General features: G+C 41.2%; 1 protein-coding gene across 3 annotated transcripts in view; it reads right to left on the reverse strand.

Moving 5' to 3' along the window:
- CDCA7L (cell division cycle associated 7 like) overlaps positions 1-20,385 on the reverse strand; it is a 39,235-nt gene that overhangs the window by 6,799 nt on the left and 12,051 nt on the right. The window contains exons 1-3 of one of the 3 annotated variants that reach the window (XM_037737899.1): positions 9,725-10,183; positions 8,042-8,182; positions 2,929-3,066 (exon numbers count right to left, since the gene is read on the reverse strand). In XM_037737899.1, the coding sequence (XP_037593827.1) occupies positions 2,929-3,066; positions 8,042-8,182; positions 9,725-9,745 (300 nt within the window). In that variant the 5' untranslated portion in view covers positions 9,746-10,183. Of the gene's footprint in view, positions 1-2,928; positions 3,067-8,041; positions 8,183-9,724; positions 10,184-20,385 lie in introns of those variants that run through there. The other 2 variants (XM_017526961.1, XM_017526962.2) reach the window with 2 other exon arrangements.

The following is a 20,385-nucleotide window of genomic DNA, read 5'->3' on the forward strand; positions in this document are numbered from 1 at the left end:
CCCTTCAGATTTTGAGTTCCCTCTGAATTTCTTTTAAATGTGCAAGAAATTGGTTGATGAATAAAATCAAAGAACAGGCAATCTACTACTGAACTGTGGACCATCAAACCCATGACAGAGCTGGGTCCATTTGGAGCATCAGGCTGTAAGCAAAACACAGAACAGGGTGGGTTCCACTATCATGGGAAGACCAAGGAGCACCAGCAAGAGAAGAGACAGTCACAGAAAAGGGTACACGACAAATGTGATCTGCAGACAAGCAATGGTGCTAAGGGGGAAAAGTGCTGACTGGTCTCCTCAAATACCAGGAACCAGACTTTCAAGTAAGAGGGCAGGAGAGCTGACTGTACCTCAGGGCAGTGACCCAGGACAGGCTGATAACCTGCCACTGGGTCCTCAGTCAAGGGGCACCCTTCCCTTCTCTGGAACCCTCAGAGCCATGGGGTGAAATCAAGTCAGAAAGCTCTACAGGTTGTAGCAACACAGCACTTAGTCAACTCAAGAAATCCTCCCCCTACGTTTTCAAGTTCCACATGGTATAGGTCTCCAGCACTCAAACACTGCTCCGCTTTACAAGTGAGAACTCAATAAGTATGGAAGGCAGTAACAGGGTCACATCACCTAAGTGACATGTGATGAGACTCTCAGCAGTGGTACAGAGACAGGTTTAAGTATGTGAGATCCAGGACATCTTCTGGGCATCTTTCCGTGACCACAAGCTAGAAAACTTAAGGAACCACTATCTGGGAATTCCGAAAATCTACCAAGAACATGGAGTGGCAGCAGGAGGGACTCAGGACTCAGTTCAGGGACTCTGCCTCCTTCCCAGTGACCACCATCACCCCCCAAATTCTAGCTGGACTAAAGTTAGAAACAAGACAGAGGGAGAAAGAAAATGCAGATGACTGCCAACCCTGGTGTAGCCACACCAAGCCTAGGGAGAAATAAGACTGTACGGCACTGATTTTTCTATCTTTTTAATACCCTGACCTTTCCACATTAGTTTCCACATTAGTAGCTTCAGAATTCAAAATAGTGTAGTGCAAAGGAACCCAATTTTAGGGGGCACTGTCAGGGAAGAACTGCAGTTTTGATCCATTTATCTTCCATCCTTATCATCTACAGGCCTCTCTTTACCACAGACAGATGTGGAACAGCTCACTACAGAGGCCTGGAGGAAGGGAAGAACAAACTGTCCACAGCAGCCCAGAATCAGACCTGAGAGTAAAGCACAGTCTAGCACGTGGATGTGGCTATGTCACATCCGGCCCACAGATCCCTGGAAACCAAGGTGACAGCAATATCCCATTTAGCAAGAATGATGGTCTCTCCAGTTCCCACAAGGGTGGGCCGGAGGTTGGGCTGGGAGGCAACCATGCGTTTCTTCTCACTGGATTCTAAAATAAAATTTGCAGGGGCCTGTGCTGAACGTACGCCATATCATGATCTGTGTAAAACATCACAGTGCACAGACGTGGGGGCAGGTGGGAGGGAAGACTTCTGGGGTAATTCACTTTCTCTCACTAGAAACACAAATGCTTCAAATAACCAGACATCACTTCACTAAAGAACAGAAGACAAGTAAGTCACTCAGACATAATGCCCATTAGGGGTTTAGAAGGATCTTAATATCTTGCTGGCAAGAAACTGAGGACTTTCTGGCCGGAACCAATTAACTGCCACACAAACAGCTTCTGCAAAGAGAGCCAAAGGAGAGCTGGGGCCTCCAGGCTAGCACAGCTCTATGTTGCTAATCATGGCAAAAAGTCACCATCAAACAAAGCAGCCTACCATGAGAGCTTTTATACTCTAAGTCCTCTCCTAGGACAGGTGAGGGACAAGGCCAGCCTAGGAGTCACGGCTTGTTTATACCTCTACACAGGCTCTGTGCCAAAAGTTAGTCCTAAGCAGCTTCTGGCTGTGAAGAGGCTTAAACTCTACGTTCCATCTTCATACTGAAGAAGAAAGCAGCATTTTTTTTTTTTTTGCATAAATGTATGCTATTTTTAGTTAGCGTAAGTATATTTCTTTTCTTAAATCCAAAGGCTGTGCCTTAAATTTACCTTAAGATTCAAACACAACTGGGCAGTCAACTAGCCTAACTGTGCAGAATAACATGAAGAGATCAACTAATAAGTCTGCTCATAGGAAGTGCTGAGAGCAGACTTCCCTCCAGAATCCAGGCGGGTCATCTTTAACACTAAAAAGCATGACAAATCCAAATCCACAGTGCACGGAGAACACCAAGTTTGTACCACAGCCAAATGCCACATTGACTTCAAACCAAAAACTATCACTTCACACACAGTAAGAATCTCAAGAAAACGCGGAGATAAATTCTTTTAATTTTTTTTTTTTTTTTTGAGATGGAGTCTCACTCTGTCACACAGGCTGGAGGGCAGTGGTGTACTCTCAGCTCACTGCAACCTTCAACTTCCAGCTTGAAGCGATTCTCCTGCCTCAGCCTCCCGAGTAGTTGGGACTACAGATACTCGCCACCATGTCCACCTAATTTTTGTATTTTGAGTACAGACACGGTTTTACCATATTGGGCAACCTTGTCTTGAACTCCTGACCTCAGGTGATCCACCAGCCTCGGTCCCCTCAAGTGCTGAAATTACAGCCATGAGCCACCGTGCATGTCATTTTGAGAAGGACAATAAAGGATGCCTGGGACACATCCCCAAACCCCACAGGAACAAGGGGAAGATTCTCTAAGAGAATAATGGACTGGTGGACCAGGGATTAGCCTTCTAGAAGTGGTTTTTTTTTTTTTTTTTTTAGGTTATGTTAATTAGCTTGAAAGATAAATATGTAAGAAAAAGTAAAATCTTTTCACTCGTGTGGTGACTTCTTACAAGTAAAACTCTAATGCAGAAACAGGATGACAAACCTCACCACCCACATCCCTTCCGTTTTAATTATTACCATTACTTCTGGGTTAGTCTTTCCATTCAGATCACTCTGTGTAAATCCTGCAAAATCCTCAGTCTCTGAGTCAGTGTCCTCTATAAAAATTCTTCTTAGCTCTTCAGTGAAGTATTTGGAATGAAAGCGCATATCCTGCTAAATTAAACACACACATACATCAGAGGCAGAAAGTAGAATAGAGGGGAAGGGGAATACCAGGGAAGGGGAGAATGGGGAGCTACTGAACAGGTGCAGAGTTTCTGATGCAGATGATGTAAATGTTCTGAGATGGATGGTCAACAATGTCAATGTAATTAATGCCACTGAACAATATACTCAAAAACAGGTGAAATGGTGTATTTCATGTAATGTATACTTTACCACAATTAAAAAAAAGAAAATACTGGCCAGGTGTAGTGACTCATGCCTATAATCTCAGCACTTTGGGAGACCGAGGCAGGCAGATCACTTGAGCTAAGGAGTTCAAGACCAGCCTGAGCAACATAGTGAGACCTCGTCTCTGCAAAAAATACAAAAATTACCTGGGTCTGGTGGCATGTACCTGTAGTCCCAGCTACTCAGGAGGCTAAGGTGGGAGGATTAGCCACACCTGGGAGGTCGAGGCTATAGTGAGCTGCGATCACACCGTTGCACTCCAGCCTGGGTTGCAGCTGAGCTCACACCACTGTCACTCCAGGCTGGGTGACAGAGACCCTGTCTCAAAAAACCCATATACATACATGTATATTTTATATATATACACATTAGTTCTAAAGCTTACAAAATTCAGACCTACAAATCAGACACTTTTTAAAAATCAGCATGGGTGTTGTCTCAATCAGCTTCTAACGTGACTGGTAAGTGCTCATGGAATTCAGCTTCTCCTGCCAAAGCTGGCAACCAGAAACGTCTGCTTTCACACAGAACCAAAACACATGGAAAGAAGACATGAGGAGAAAACCTGGCTCCCTCCCACGTGCTGACTTCCCTTTCCAACAGCCTTTCAAAGCCAGAGTCTCCTCCAAGTGGGTGAGCATGCCTCCTGTTCACCAAGAGCAAGTTTCCCTGTAGGAAAAGGCTGGGTCCTCTCCCAGCCCTCACTACCCACCACCAGAGAGCCTAGACTTGCTCCACGACCAGACACACCTGATGGAAAGCTCAACCAAGATCACCTCCAGGAATTTCTCTTCTGCATGAGGTGAGAAGTGAGCAACCATGGCAAGGTGTCAAGTGAGCGGAAGGAAAGATGCAATGTGGCTCTTTAAGAAAAGGCATTTTCTAATAATGACTTTTTCTTTCTTTTGAAACAGTACAAAGAAGGAAACCCAGATCTTTTAATACTAGGCTTGAAAAAAAAGAACAAACTGCAGGCCAACGGGAGACCTGCAAGACCAGCCTCCTGCCAGGCTGCCACACCTCATCGGGGCTCGAGTCTGTCCCCAGTTTCCTTTGCCATCTCTTCCCCACCATCCCTGATAGCAATGACCCCTCTTAACACCGCACTTGGCTGAGAATCTGTATCTCCCCCCTGCCTTTCCTCAACTGTAATTATATATGTCTTCAAGCTCATATATCTCTGGAGAAAAACAGATATAATGGACAAGTAGAAAAACTTACAGGGGCAAACAGAAAGAAATGTCTCCATCTAGCATTCTGTACGCTTAAAAATGTCTCCTATGAATTATTATGGGTAATTGGAGTGAGTCTGCTCAGAGCTAAATTACTTTGTTCCTTTGTTGATAGCTGTAGTGCAGCTGCTTGAAAAAAAAAAATTGCACACACAAAAGCGAAGTTTCTTTAAAGTGAAATTCAAATCGTATTTAAGGGAGACCAGAGTTAGCATACACATGCTGTGTGCAAGTTCACGCAGCTTCTGTTGGCTAAATGGATCTTGTGCGTGTGGGGTCAGGGTAGAGAAGTAGCAGGCCAGGGCTTGATTATTAAGGAAAAATGGTATACAGCTGCTGCTAAGGAAACCCAACACGCACCTGAGGCCTCTCAGTGCATGAAACATCTGGCTCACAGAGCCTTGGGCAGCCCATGCAGGCTGATTTGGAGCCGTATTTCTGTGTGTAAATTTCATCAACTACTTAAAGCCCCTGCCTAGGCCCTGAAGAGAACAGAGCAAGCCTTGAAGCAGTGAGTTCCCATCTTCCATTTTTTTCTGGTTCTTTCAGTCCTGTGTGCTGGCCTCACAGGGCAATAGGCAGCCAGGGAGACGATGGTCAGTCCTGATAGAGAAAAACAACCTACCATTGTGAACTGAGGCCTATGCTTTAGTTTCTTTACTCCAAAGTGTGTAAACACTGTTTTTCACATGGGTCTATAGGACATCAATCTCCACTCTACACTGTTCCACTGCATTCTTAGTTTCAAACCCTTGCACTGCTAGTTGCTCTCTGGCACTGGTTGATGCTCCTTCAAAATCAATTCTGGGCACTATACTATGGGCCTTGGTCATCTACCATGATCAGGACCATAAGCAAGTAACACATCAGAGGAAAAGCTAACCTAGGTCGATAAGCTTTTTATTTTGAAGCCCACGTGACACGAAGAAACAGACTAGAGAGCAATGGCCTGTTGAACCAGACAAGCAGACAAGCACCCCATTTCAACTGCACCCTGCAAACAAAACCCCCCCGTGCTCACTGTATACAGTCAGGTGGAGCCTGAAACGAGACGAAAGGGACGATACATGAGGACAAAAAGTCAGAGCCAGGGAAGCTAGAAAGCACCATTCAAGTATGAGTCCCCCCTTCTTCAAAGAGTTTATAGTCTAAGAGGGAGGCAGACCGGTCCACGAATAACCCTGGTGAGGGTCAGTGCTCCAAGGGATACTCAAGCAATACAGCACACGGAGGGAAAGAAAACCCAGTTAGACTTCATGGAAGAAGTAGCATAACTGGATGTGAGCCAGGGTAGAGGCTAGAAAAACGGTGAGAGCAGACAGGCAGGAAGAACAGCATGGACCAGTGGGCAGAAAGGGCAGAACAGTGGATAATGATAATGTCAGTGCAGTTCCTGTGCCCTGTACCATTGCAGGTAGGAAAGAGGCCCCACGGGATAAGAGGCTGGGAAGTGGCGGCCCTGGATTTGGAATATCCCAGCTTGCTACTTCCCAGATGTGGGGCCTTGGGCAAGTCATTTCATCTCCCTGAACTTCAGTTTCAGCACTTGCAAAATGGGGATAGTAACAACACCGGCAGCTTCCTGGGAGGTCTGTGGATTAAATGTAGTATCTGTATGAAAAGCAGTTGGCATACTTTCCTCCCTGGGGAGGAAAGACCTGACTCCAAAAGCAGTCATCATAGCAACAGAAGCAGCTGTTCTGTTTCTTAATGCCCAGTGCCTGCCAGGCTCTGTGTTTAGCACTTTAGACATGTTCTGCCCTGCTCAAATGCTCCTCAAGGTGGATCCGGCAGGCTCTACTCTCCCCACTGCCTGACTGTGATCAGATGGAGGGCTGGGCAATCTGAGTAAGGGAGGAGCCGACTGGAGCTCAGTCCTGTAACAGATCCTAGTAGGAAGGGATGAGCCTTCAGGTAAGAGCTACAAGGGCTTCCGCAGCTGCAGAGGGAAGGGAGGGACAAACACGAGGAACACAGCAGAAGTTTCATCAACTCCTAGACGAATGCTGGGGAAATGGAAGAGGGAAAGGAGGGTCAAGAACAACAAAAGATGGAGATCAAGATGGGGAAAGGCGGAAGCCAAAAAGACAACCAAGGGAAGGAAAAGTGAGTTTCAGATCTCCCTTAGCAACCAGTCCAACTGGTAGTCAGAAACCACCGGGGGCTGGAGAGAGAAGACAAGCTCCACAAAAGACAGCACCAGCTCAAAGCAAGACAACAGACAAGATCGCTAAGTAAGAAGATTGAAGACAAAACCTTAGAGAACATCCGCATTTAGGGACAGGAAAAATAAGCGACATTACCAAAGAGCAGGCTAGGTGCAGTGGCTCATGCCTGTAATCCCAGCACTTTGGGAGGCCGAGGCAGGCAGATCACCTGAGGTCAGGAGTTCAAGATCAGCCTGGCCAACATGGTGAAACCCTGTCTCTGCTAAAAAAAAAAAAAATACAAAAACTAACCAGGTGTGGTGGCACACGCCTGTAATCCCAGCTACTCAGGAGGCTGGAGCAGGAAGAATTGCTTGAACCTGGGAGGCAGAAGTTGCAGTGAGCTAAGATCATGCCACTGCGCTCCAGCCTGGGCGACAGAGCAAGACTCTGTCTCAGAAAGAAAAAAGAGCAAAAGGTGTGTAACAGAGAAGAAGTAACCCAGAGGTGAAGGACGTGGCTAGTAGGATCAACTGCTGTGAAGATGTTAAATGAGACCCGGAGCAGAGACCAGGGAGCCCCTGGTGATCTTGGAAAGCACAGCTCCCACCCAGGCCAGAACTTACAGTGTCCCACATAATTAAGCGGGTACTTCACTTCAATATAATTCACTGCTTCCCTTCCTGTACTTGTCAGGTAGAAGCAAGGTGGGCTTAATTTGCTGCCTTTTTGGAGAAGTCATGGTCAAGGGAGAATGAGGACTTCTGAGTGCCGCAATCAACTCAGAAGAAAATGCCACTGAAAGGTAGAGATTCTGATTGGCCATTCTACTACTAGGACACAATGTGAACCTCCAGGAATCTACTTCTCAAAGAACTGTAACTTGTGCATGCTAGAGATCAAAGTCATTAACGCAAGAATAAGCCTCTCCCCAGCAATTCCAAGAGTGGCGTGTCAACAGAATTGCACCGCAGGACCACAGAGGTGCAATTGTCTCCCAGTAACCACACGATCCCCCATGGCTTGCCGTAGCCTCGCCTCTGTGGGAGGACTCTGAACACAGCGTCGCTGCATGTTACAGCCCCAAGGCAGCCAAGAAAATGCACTTGATCATGTGAGGTCCCTTTATTTAAAAAAAAAATCCCCGAATTATGGTACAGAAAAGGATTAACACATTAAAGTGAACTACGTTCTCTCACCAGTTTTTTTAAAACAGGAAGGCATAACATTTCTAAAATAAAATGCTAGACAATGAACTGATACCACGAATCTCACACTATGTTCAAATAAAGGAACATCCAAACCAAGATTCAGGCTTCCAGATAAACACATCTGCTTGGAAGGAAGCATCCGTACCTGTTTCCCTGACTCCAGTGAGTCAAAACTATCGCAGCTCTCCTCTGACGAGAGGGTTTCCATGGGAACATCATCTCGGAAGCCCACGAACTCTTCATCATCACTGGGGGCGTTAAAGATATCAGCCACTTCTTTAGGGATCTGTTTTGGATTCAAAAGAGGCGGGATTAAAGCAGGGGTTCTTGGTAATCACTTAAGGACATTTTCTGGAGGGCAGTAGAGATCTCACCACTTCATCTAACTGCCATGGTTGCCCAGAAGTCCCCAGTAACCCTGAGTAAAACATGCTTCAGCTAAGACCTCATGGCAAAATAAGGGTGTGTGGAGGGGGAGATAAAACTTAAAATTCCAGACATACACCCTATTTTACAGAGAATGTTAAAACCAGGCCAGAGAGAAGACATTTTTGATCTCTTGACAAAAATAAAAATTTCTTCTGAGAACCAATGATCTCTTTTTTTCTCCCACAGTGGATGCATCTTTAAATGTCATCTACATAAAAAGGTTGCCATAAAATATGATTTAGCTCTTTTCTTAATGTTCACCTACATTATTTATTTTTCTCTTCTTTGTCATAGGCTGACTCAGAAAGTAGAAAGTTCATACAATGAAATAAGTAGCTTTCCTTCCCTTCAATATTGTAAGTCAACTTAAGTAGTTTGAAATGAATTCCGAGGGAATTTAACTGCTATTAGGGGACGACTGACCCCAGAGGGGACACTGTCAGCACACTTAATCCACAAATATGTATCTGCTGGAGTTCATTTTTTAAGTTGACTATTTTCTCCCAAATCTTTGTTTTAAAAAAGTTCAAACACACAGAAAGGTGAAAAAAATAGTACAAACACCTGTCAATTCATTATCTAGAGCCACTATTTGTCACTGCATTTGCTTTCTTTCTCTGTTTCATCGAATATTAAGTTGAACCGTGGGCATGTGATGTATTTGGCTGTTTTTAACCTAGGAAAACAGCATTTAATAGGAGCCAACCTCATCCATATATATCCACACACTGATTAAAGTAATTTGCAGACATTGTATTGATTGGCCCTAATATAACTCAGCATGTAACTCCCAAGGATGAGGACATTCTTCCATAGCACCCACAGAACCGATGTTAATTATGTTTGGTACAGAAAACATAATTAACATTAATTTAATATCATGAGTTACTGTAATTCTACATTTTAATATCTGCAACTCTTCCCAAAATGTCTTTTATAACTCTCTGGAGACAGTAAGAGCCACAAAAGCAAGGTTTTGTATTTCATTTGATTGTTTTTTATGACATTGTTTTTGCTGTTTTCCACAACACTGACTTTTTCTTAGACCACGACAACTGCCTTGTAGAACGTCGTGTATTCTGAGCTTATGTGAGTGCTTCCTCATGATTAGATTCAGGTTACATATTTTTGGCACCAATTCTACATAGGTGACATATACTTCTCAATGCACTGCATAAGCGGGCACAAAATGTCAAGTTATTCCACTATTAATTGGTAACTTTAAGACATCTTTCATTGTAAAAACTTTCAAAGGTATTTCAAAAGTAGACGGGATATTTCAATGAGCACACATTGATCCTCCCAGTAATTATCTGCCCATGGCTAACTATGCTTCCCCTGTATCCCAACCCAACCCCTCTTCTACCAAATTCTTGTGAAGCAACCATAGACATAGTACCATGTCACTCTGCAGCATCATCAAATGCGCGGTCTGTGTTCACAATTCTTCTGCCTCATTTTTTTAAAGCTTAGTTTATCTGCATCATGATCCAAATAAGAGTCACACACTGATCAACATGGCTCATAAATCTCTTCTCATCACTCCTTTATCTTTTTTTCTCTTGCAGTTTATTTTTGAAGAAACTGGGTAATTTGACTGTGGAGTTTGCCCAAGTCTGAAGGGTTTTTTTTGTTTTTTGCAGCCCAAGGTGGTGTTTAACAGGCTCATTTGGGTTTTCTATGATTTGGGAGTTGAATCTGGAGGCTCACTTCTAGTTTGCTTGCTTTTGCCAAAACTACTTAAGTGTTTGTAGAAGTTCTTTCTTTGGAAAGCATGTAAGGTCTGGCTGTCTCTTTTTTTAGCGGTGCTGCTGTTTGGTCAACAAGTTAAGGTGGAATCAGCCTGAATTCTTCTTTGCTTAAAAAAAAAAAAAAAAAAAAAAACACGGTTTCTCCCTTGTTACTAATAAGGAATATGCAGAGTGATACTTGAGATTCTGTGAATATCTTTCTCCGTAATAACATCTCACTCAACAGTTTAAACATCCACTGACAATTTTTTTTTTAATTTTTTATTTTAATAAAGACAGGGTCTGTGTTACCCAGGCTGGTCTCAAATTCCTTACCTCAAGTGATCCTCTCACTTTAGCCTCTCAACGTGCTGGGATTACAGGCGTGAGCCAGTGCACCCCTGAATCAATTACTATGTTAAGGGGCTGCAAAACAGAAAGTCTCAAAAAGTATCTCTCTCCTTTATAAAGTAGCTGGCATTCTTGTATAACATAGTGTTTCTTTCACTCTCCCCCTTTTCTTCTACCAGGTATATCCATGGATTTTTTTTAACATTATTATTCAATGTGTTAAAATCCATATTGTCATACTTCTTTCTGACTGTCCCAAATTTGGTCATTGGGAGCTCCTTTAAGTCATCCTCTGTCCTTCTGACATGGCACTAGGGGTCTTTCAACACCTACTTTCTACAACACCTACTTTCTACAAAAAGCATGGCCAGCTAACCGTGTGCATTTCCTGTCCCAGACTTCAAATCAGCCATTTCTCCAAGGAGCCCTAGAACCTTTCTTGGAAATGGCATTCAAAAACCAAGTTCGGAGAACACGGTGTACCTCTTTGTTAATGAAATATCATTGCTTGTAGACTCTTTGGACAGAGCAAGGATATTGTAAATACATAAATCACAAGTTGATGGTGACACTGTGAATTCAAATCCAACATGGATGCTTCTTTCTCTGCTCCCTCATCCCACATTAGCATCGCCGTTCCACCACAAGGAAAACCCTCGACTCCCAACATTTTTAATATACTTATCCATGCGGTGCTCTATCTACAATAAATACAAAATAGTGCAAAACTGATGCCACCGACAACAAACAGTGCAGTTCAAGATTTCTTTGCAGTTCTTTCGGGCCTTGGACATAGTCCCACTGCACAGGAGATCTTTTCCTCCAACTGACCAGATGATCATTGCACTTGGATATGCAAAAATGCTTTACATGTACTTTCTCATCATGCGGTATATTACCAAGATGTCCTTAACTGTCGAGATTTAATGATTTTTACTGTTTCATCAAAACATTCTTATGTGAAATTGACATTTTAAATTGAGTGCATGGAGGTGAATAATGCACTGACTACTACTATAGTTTGCTGCTACCACCTGGATTCCTGCTAAAGGTGAGAAGTTTTCTCCACTTTGGCTTTTGCGAAATCAGTGCAAACATCAACACAGCAAAAAGGGCAAATAATGTCTCAGTATTATGATGACAATACATTCGCCCTCATGTACTAGTGAAAAGGTCTCAGGGTCCTCCATCTCACACTTTGATCACTGTACTGGCATACACAGAGTTGTGTATTCAAAAGCTACTTAGCTCCTTGGAATTCTCTGTTTAGGTGTGTTGACTTAATTTTGCATTTAGTCAGGTTCATTTCTTGATTAAAAATAATTAGAAAATAATGGTTTAATCAAAGGAATTGTAACATAAATACAGAGATGGAATACTCCCAAGTTCAGTGATGCTAACGGGTTAATACAAACACTTTCCCCCCATCTAATAAAATAATCTCAAGTTACAAACAGGAATAATACTTATAACAGAAGTAGAGTTCCACTGACATATTTTTTGCCAGCCACATGCAGGGCAGCACTAGCAAAGCCTAATTCTGACATCGTTCTTGGGAAAAATATTGAAACTTTTCTTCAGGAGGTATGTTTAACAACATTTGCCACCTTATCTTGTCAAAGACACCTTTTGCTGTTTAGCACTCAGAACTCGGAACCAATATGCAAGGAAAACACCCAGACTAGAGAAACAGACAATATTTAATGAAAGTGAGCCTATGTTGTAGTTACATGACAGCCACTGAGTTCAGTCCCTGCAAAGGCAATGAGAGGGATATTGTGTCAGTTTCAGTCTTTCTCTTTTTGACTTCTCACCATTCCACAAAAATCAAAAAGCCCTGCTGGCCCAGAAGCTTCTTTAAACATAAACGGTTTAAAGGAGGAGGAGCACCCCATCCATGACATACAAGGAATGGAGAGGGTCAGTGATAGGAATAAAGTGCTTCCAGCAGCAACTGCATTAGTCCCTGTGCTATTGTGTTCAGCCCACCACTGCTGTGAGCCTGTGTCCGCCTCGCTAATTCCTCCTGCAACTTTTGACTTCCGCATCTGCTCCAGAGGTACGATTAGGGGCCTGTAATTACTGATTAGGAACAAAAGGAAAGAGCAAACTTTCAAAAACACTGTGTATTCTTGGGGCATGCTGGGTTCTGATCCTTGCTGAACTTTAAAAGGTATTAAAAGAAGAGCTTCAGATAGTCACAAGCTTCCAGATTTGGCGCACACACACACACACACACACAATTCTGTACAACTGTCATCAATGTAACGACTGATTTAACAGATGCAACAAAAGGCAGCAAGATATGTGTGAGAAGGACCTGATAGAAAGGATACACAGGGATACTGTTCTAGTGAATGACCAGTTCCACAGAATAGCAATACTTGAGGCCCAAGGATCTGTCATTTCCCTGTTCCATTCAGCAGTGATCCACTGGGTAGCTGCATAGTCTAGACAAAATGCAACAGATTTTTTTTTTTTCAAAGTTTATGTTCCATTCTATTCCAATGCCATCATATGACTCACCAAAAAGATAGCTAAAGCAAGTAACTGAAAACAACACAAATACAAAATTTCTCAATCACCAGATGGTATTTACATTAGTTCTTCTAATGTAAATTAGAACTTCCACAAAATTAGGATAACTACAATCTAGCAAACCAAAAAACAAATTATTCCCATCTGAAAGTGAAAAGACTGATTATTTATAAATACTTTTTAAAAATCAACAACTTTATGCTAACTCCTTTCATGTACAGTATCTCTCTACTCTGCCTTTCTTGGAATTAACAGTGTGAATATCATCAAAATTCATGTGGGGGACCAGGATTCAATTCCCTGGGAATACAGGTACTAGAAGGCAATCCCCAGGTACCTAACACAGGGCCCAGCCTATAGCAGGTGATCAGTCAACCCTTGTTGAAAGCATTTACATGCATCTGACTTTGTAGTCATTTTCCTAAGAAAGGCATACTTTACTAGAAAAGTACTAAGTCAAAAAGGTACACTCTGTGGCATTCCTACATGAGGGGAATTAAGAATTTTCACCCAGAATCCTAGGACATCCATCTACAAAGCAGTCATATTCCCAGCTTCTCTTTTGGAAAGGACTGCAGGTTTCCCTAACAAGCCATACAAATTATCCAAGAGCTCTTACATTTTGCGAACTCAACAGGCTTTGGGGCCAAGCAGGTGGGCAACAGGGCAGCAGGTCAGCGGTAGGACAACATGAGATGGTGCTGACTGGTGGGCAGAACACATATATCCAGGAAGGGAGGCCACTCCTCCACTCCAGCTGATCACTGCCCTGCAGGAACAGGGGTCTAGTGTGCCTGACCTCCAACATTTCCAGAGAAGCTACGAATCTGAGTCTTGCTAAGAAACATCCCATCTACAGACTGGATCTGAAACTTGTTCAGGAAACACACACAGTGGAACTCATGGGGCTTTGTGGAACACCAAGGAAAAGTGTAAATGCCAGAAATCCAAATATTACCAATAGCGTTAATATATCTACTAGTGCCCAGTAGTAATAGTTGAGGGTACCAAAGTGTTAAGAATATTAAGGAAAACTAAACATATCCTTTCCCTTGTTCATGGCAGCATTATTCACAAAAGCCAAAAGGTGGAAGCAATCCAAGTATCCATCAATGGATAAATGGATAAACAAAATGTGATACATACTTATCAACAAATATCATTCAACATTAAAAAGGAAGGAAATTATGACACATGGCACAACATGGGTGAACCCTGAAGACGTTATGCTAAATGATAATAAGCCAGTCTCCAAAAACCAAGAACTGTATGACTCTACTTGTAACAGATACCCAGAATGGTTGAATTCTTGGAGACAGAAAAGCAGAATGGTGGTTGCCAGATGCTGAGGGGAGGGAAAAACATGGAGTCTTTGATGGATACAGAGTTTCAGGTTTGCAAGATAAAAAGAGTTCTGGAATTTAAATATGCTTAACACTATTAAACCATACTTTTAAAAATGGCTAAGATGGTAGATTTTATGTAATATGAATCTTAGCACAATTTTTAAAAATTCAACCAAAAACAAGACTAATTAAGAAAGCCAGGCACCATGGCTCACACCTGTAATCCAAGCCCTTTGGGAAACCAAGGCAGGTGGCTCACCTGAAGTCAGGAGTTCGAGACTAGCCTGACCATCATGGAGAAACCTGTCTCCACTAACAATACAAAATTAGCTGGATGTGGTGCTGCATGCCTGTAATCCCAGCTCCTCAGGAGGCTGAGGCAAGAGAGTCACTTGAACCTGGGAGGTAGAGGCTGCAGTGAGCTGAGATCGCACCATTGCACTCCAGCCTGGGCAATAAGAGTGAAACTCTGTCTCAAAAAAAAAAAAAAAAAAAAAAAGACATTTTAGTATCCCAGCACTGTGGGAAGCCAAGGCAGGAAGATCCCTTGGGCCAGGAGTTTGAGACTAGCTTAGGCAACATGGTAAGACCCCATCTCTATCAAAAAAGACACAAAAATTAACCGGGTGTGGTGGTGTGGGCTTTGTAGTCCCAGCTACTTTGGAAGGATCAGGTGAGCCCAAGAGTTAAGAGGCTGCATGCAGTGAGATGACCTCACCTCTACACTGCAGTCAGGGTCTCAGCAAGACCATGTCTCTGAAAGGAAAAAAAAAAAAAAAAAAATGTAAAAACCAGGGTGGAGGGGAATTTTTCCTTCCTTAAGTGAATGAAATCTTCCAAAATGACACAATAAGTCCAGACCTTAGCCTGGTTTTAATGCTACCATCAGCTTAGGAGTATGTGGCTTGAGAACCCAACACCTTCACACCTAAGGAAGGTTCACATACATTACGCAGCTGCCAAGGCTTCAGTTTTAGTATCTGACAAACCAGGTATCTGGGCCTGTAAGCCCAGAAGTTAACTGACAGTCTGGAGGACAGGGCTGTTTGCCGAACCACATTTGGCTGAAATCCAGCTTTGTTCTATCCCAGCTAAGCTATCCTAATAAAAATACACCCTGTTGAGTTGCTGCTGGGTTCTCACTGAGTAGGTGCCTTTCAGGCATACAAAAGCAGTGCTTTGGAGGTCTCCGTATCATTTTGAACTTTGTCAGCCTGAGTCTCCATTAAAATTCAACTTAAAAAACTAATAAGCTTTAAAAAGATCGTCAAACTGTCAGGTGGCTTTCAGTCAAGTATTTATCTTTGAAAATAGTTTACTGTGAAGTATTGTTAATTTAAAACTTTATATTGTTAAACTATAATTTTTTTTAATTAAAGCTTTTCCATATCTCAATGATATCTAAATTCATCCTTCCTGGATTAAAAAAAAAATACTACCTCCAAACCAGAAGGAACACATTTATTAGTATTAGTTTTTTAAGAAAATGAAAGTAAGATTCACTTTTAAGGCCAATTGATACAAGGGCTGATTTTGATATACTTCAAGAATATTCAGTGTGTATTTCACCTAGAAACAACCTCCATTTTAAGATTTAAAAAGCAGACAAAAGATATTGATGCACACTACTGCATTTTCCTTATTAAGTGTTTTGAAAGGGATTTTGATAGCAATGACAGCAGAATGTGCAGGGTGTACTATGTTGCATCTGTGAAAGGAAATCTTCTACAGAGGAAAGCATTCCTTTCTCTTTACCACACCACGAAGGGTGAGAGTTCTGTGTTACTTTCTTTTGCAAAATCATTTATTTAAATCTTTCACAATTAAATTGGTTGGCCCATAAGAAAAGTACATACCATGAACCAATTACACGAACTCAAAATGGATAACAAACTTGAATTAAAAACTATAAAACTTTTAGAAGAGAAAATCTTTGTGACTTTAAGTTAGGCAAAGAATTCTTGAAACACAACACCACAAGAGCAATACAGATCTTTAAAATGCATAGAGTCAAAATTAAGAACTTCTGCTCTCCAGAAAACACTGTTAAGAGAATGAAAAGAAAAGCCACAGACTGGGAGAAAATGTCGGCAAATGGAATCTCTGATTTGCACCCAGAAAACATAAAGAACTCTCAAAACTCAATAAAAGGAAAACAAATCTGCTGGGCAGGGTGGCTCACACTTGTATTCCCAACACTTTGAGTGGCCGAGGAGGGCAGATCACAAGGTCAGGAGTTCAAGACCACCCTGGCCAACACAGTGAAACCCTGTCTCTAGTAAAAATACAAAAATTAGCCAGGCATAGTGGTGCGTGCCTGTAGTCTCAACTACTCATGAGGCTGAGGCAGGAGACTCACTTGAACTCGGGAGGTAGAGGTTGCAGTGGACCAAGATCACATCACCACACTTTAGCCTGGGCAACAGAGCTAGACTCCGTCTCAAAAAACAAAAAAGAAAATAAACGAATCAGATGATCAAAGAATTAAATGGTAAACAAGCACAAAGGAGAATTCAATTAACACACACACGCATCTGACCTCTGAATGGGAGGATTTTCACCATCCATGTAAAGGAGACCAAAATAGAAAAGTGTATTACTGACCACATAATAATTTAAAGCTTCTTACTTAAAAGAAAAAAACACAGAAACAAAAACAACAAAGGTAGGGCAAAGGATATGATAAGAAGATGATAAATTATTAAAATTGCTGAAAACCTCATACAAAATGAAATATATACCAAGGTCACACAGACAAAATGGCAAAAATAAAAAGAAAACTCACTGAATGGAGAAAACAAAAGACGCTAAAAACACTTTAAAAGTCCTCAGCCTACCTAGTAATGAAAAGAATGGAAAGTAAAACAAGTATGCTTTTCATCTAGCAATTTAGCAACATTTTGCTTCTGTTTTTAAGGGCATGCTAAATGATGTGGAAGGTGTGAGGAGACAAACACTCCCCTATAGAACTGGTTTGAGGACACTGGACCCAGTTTCAGAAAATAAACATCATCATATACATCGAAAATAGGGCAGTAAATTTTTTTAAAACTATATACAGTGCAATTTCAAGACTTCTAGGAAAATGTGGTTAAACTCAGGGTGAAGGAGTATGTGAATTACCATTAGCAGTTAAGAGAATCATAAAATCAAGGATTATCAGGCCAACAATGGTGGCTCATGCTTATAATCCCAGTGCTGTGGGAGACCAAGGCAGGATGATTACTTGAGCCCAGGAGTTCAAGACTAGGCAGGGCAACAAAGCAAGATTCCATCACTACAAAACATAAAAAATTAGCCAGGCATAGTGGCATGTGCCTGTAGTCCCAGCTACTTGGGAGGCTGAGGAGGGAGGATTAATTGAGCCCAGGAGTTCAGGGCTGCAGTGAGTTATGGTCCTACCACTGTAACAGAGGAAGACCCTATCTCAAACAATTAAAAAAAAAAAGATTGTCAGATTGTGATGGGATCTCATCCATCAATTTGTGCATCTTTCTTCATATAATGGAGTGATAGCCAGGCACAGAGGTGCACACCTGTAGTCCCAGTTACTTAGATGGCCTAGGCAGGATAGCTTGAGCCCAGGAGTTCAAGTTCAGTCTGCATAACAAAGCAAGACCCTATCTCTATAAAAAAGAAAAATAAAATAAAATTAGGGCAACCACACTTAGACTTACTCAAAGGCATGTAGCTTGTTAATGTCTTTACAAAAAAAAAATTTTCCAAACATCTAAATAGGAAAACAATGTTTTTCTATAACTACATATTAATTAGTATTCAGCATTTAATCAAAAAATACAAACTCAAGTTAACACCAAGAACACAAGCAACAAGAGGAAAATAATACATTGCAATTCATCAAAATTAAAAACTGTTGTGCATAAGGACATCACGAAAGTGAAAAGAAAATCCACAGAATGGGAGAAACACCTGCAAATCATGTATGTGATAAGGATCTACAATCTAGAATATATAAAGATTTCTTACAACTCAAGAAAAAGGCAAACAACCAATCAAAAATTAGGTGAAGAACTTGAATAGACCTTTCTCCAAGGAAGATATACAAACGACAAGTACATAAAAATACATACATCCGTGATCATTAAGGAAATGAAAATCAAAAATAGGCAATACTGGCCAGATACAGTGGCTCATGCCTGTAATCCAAGCATTTTGGGAGGCTGAGACAGGAGGATCACTTAAGCTCACTTCTAGACCAAGCTGGGCAATGGTAACAAAACCCCATCTCTAAAAATAAAAATAAAAATAAAAAATTAGCTGGGCATGATGGCGTATGCCTGTAGTCCCTGCTACTTGAGAGGCTGAGGCAAAAGGATCTCTTGAGCCTGGGAGTTCGAGGCTACAGTGAGCTGTGATCAAGGTACTGCACTCTATCCTGAGTGACAGCGCAAGACCCTGGCTCATAACTAATAATAATAATAAAGACGTTGAATAGAAGCCAATGGGGGAATTGAAAAAAGCCACACACAGGTACAGGTAAGACAGTATGTTCAGAAAAGATCTACGATGACCTTAAGTTTTCAGGCTCAGAACATGCCCAGCCAATCTTTTAAAGATTTCCACAGCACAGAGTCATTCTGTAAAGGCTGGAAGAGGTGGCCGCTTTCTCAAATATCCAATTTTCAACAAAAGAGCAAAGTTATATAAAGAAGAAGAAAAACCTGGCCTATTCAAAGAAACAAAATATATTAGCAGAAACTTTCCCAGAGAAAGACAATGGACTTACTAGAAAAGACAAGTATCCTAAACTTGCTGAAAGAACAAAAGGCACAAAGAACTAACATCCATCAAGAAAATGAGCAAAATGAGTCTATAAACAAAGAGAAGAGAAGAAGGAACCCAACAGAATTATGGAGCTGAAAAAAATAGAATGACCAAGTAGAAAACTTTACTAGAGTGGTTTAAAAACAGATTTGAGGAGGTAGGCAAATCAGCAAATTTGAAGATAAGATTTGAAAACACTGAGTTGAAGGAGAAAAAAATTAAAGAGGAGAAAAAACTAAAAAGAATATAGAAGAGTGAAAAGAGCCTAAAAGACTTATTTAGGCAGACCAATATAGGAATAATGGGAGATTCAGAAGAAAAACAGAGAGAAAAAGAGACAAAGATTATTTCGTAAGACAGTGGCTTGAAAATTTCCCAAACTGGCCAAAAGGCATGAATATATACATCCAAGAACCTCAATGAATTCCAAGTAGGGTAAGTTGGAAGAGATCCTTACAAAGACACCATACAATCAAATGTTAAAAGCCCAAAGACAAAGAATCTTGAAAGCAGTAAGAAAAAAGCTACTTGTCACATATAAGTGACACTCAATAAGATTATCAGCTATTTTATCACAGAAACCTTAAAGGCCACAAAGCAGTAGGATGATACATTTATAATATATTTAAAATGCTGAAAAGAAAAAATAACTATCAAGCAAGAATTCTGTAGGATGATACATTTATAATATATTTAAAATGCTGAAAAGAAAAAATAACTATCAAGCAAGAATTCTGTATCTGGTTTAAAAAAAAAGTGCCCTCAAAAATGAAATAGAAATTAAGACATTCCCAAATAAACAAAAGCCAAGGGAATTCATTACTACTGGCATTTCCAAGAGAAAATGCTGAAAGGAGTCCTTTACATTGACATGAAAGTCACTACACTAACTTTGCCAAAGCCATATAGAAACGTAAAGTTCTCAGGTCAAGGTAAATACATGGACAAATATAAAAACTACAGTATTATAAATTTGGCTTATAAGTCTACTTGTTATTTTCTAAAGGATTAAAAATACTTACGAATCTGTTAGTAGATACACACATAAAGATGTAATTCCTGATCTCAATTACATAAAATGTTGGAAAAAGACAGCTATATAGGAGTAGAATTTTTGTATGTTGCTGAAGTGAAATTGGTATCATTCAAACTAGATTGTTATAACTTTAGACTGTTATATGTAATCTCTATGGTAACACAGAAAGTAAGAAAACACAGAAAAGGAAATGAGAGTCAAAATGTGTCACTACCAAGAAATCAACTAAACTCAAAGGAAGGCAATAACGGAGGAAATGAGGGACAAAAAAGCC

Source organism: Cebus imitator, unplaced genomic scaffold (genome assembly GCF_001604975.1).
Source record: "Cebus imitator isolate Cc_AM_T3 unplaced genomic scaffold, Cebus_imitator-1.0 Scaffold45, whole genome shotgun sequence".
NCBI classification, from domain to species: domain Eukaryota; kingdom Metazoa; phylum Chordata; class Mammalia; order Primates; family Cebidae; genus Cebus; species Cebus imitator.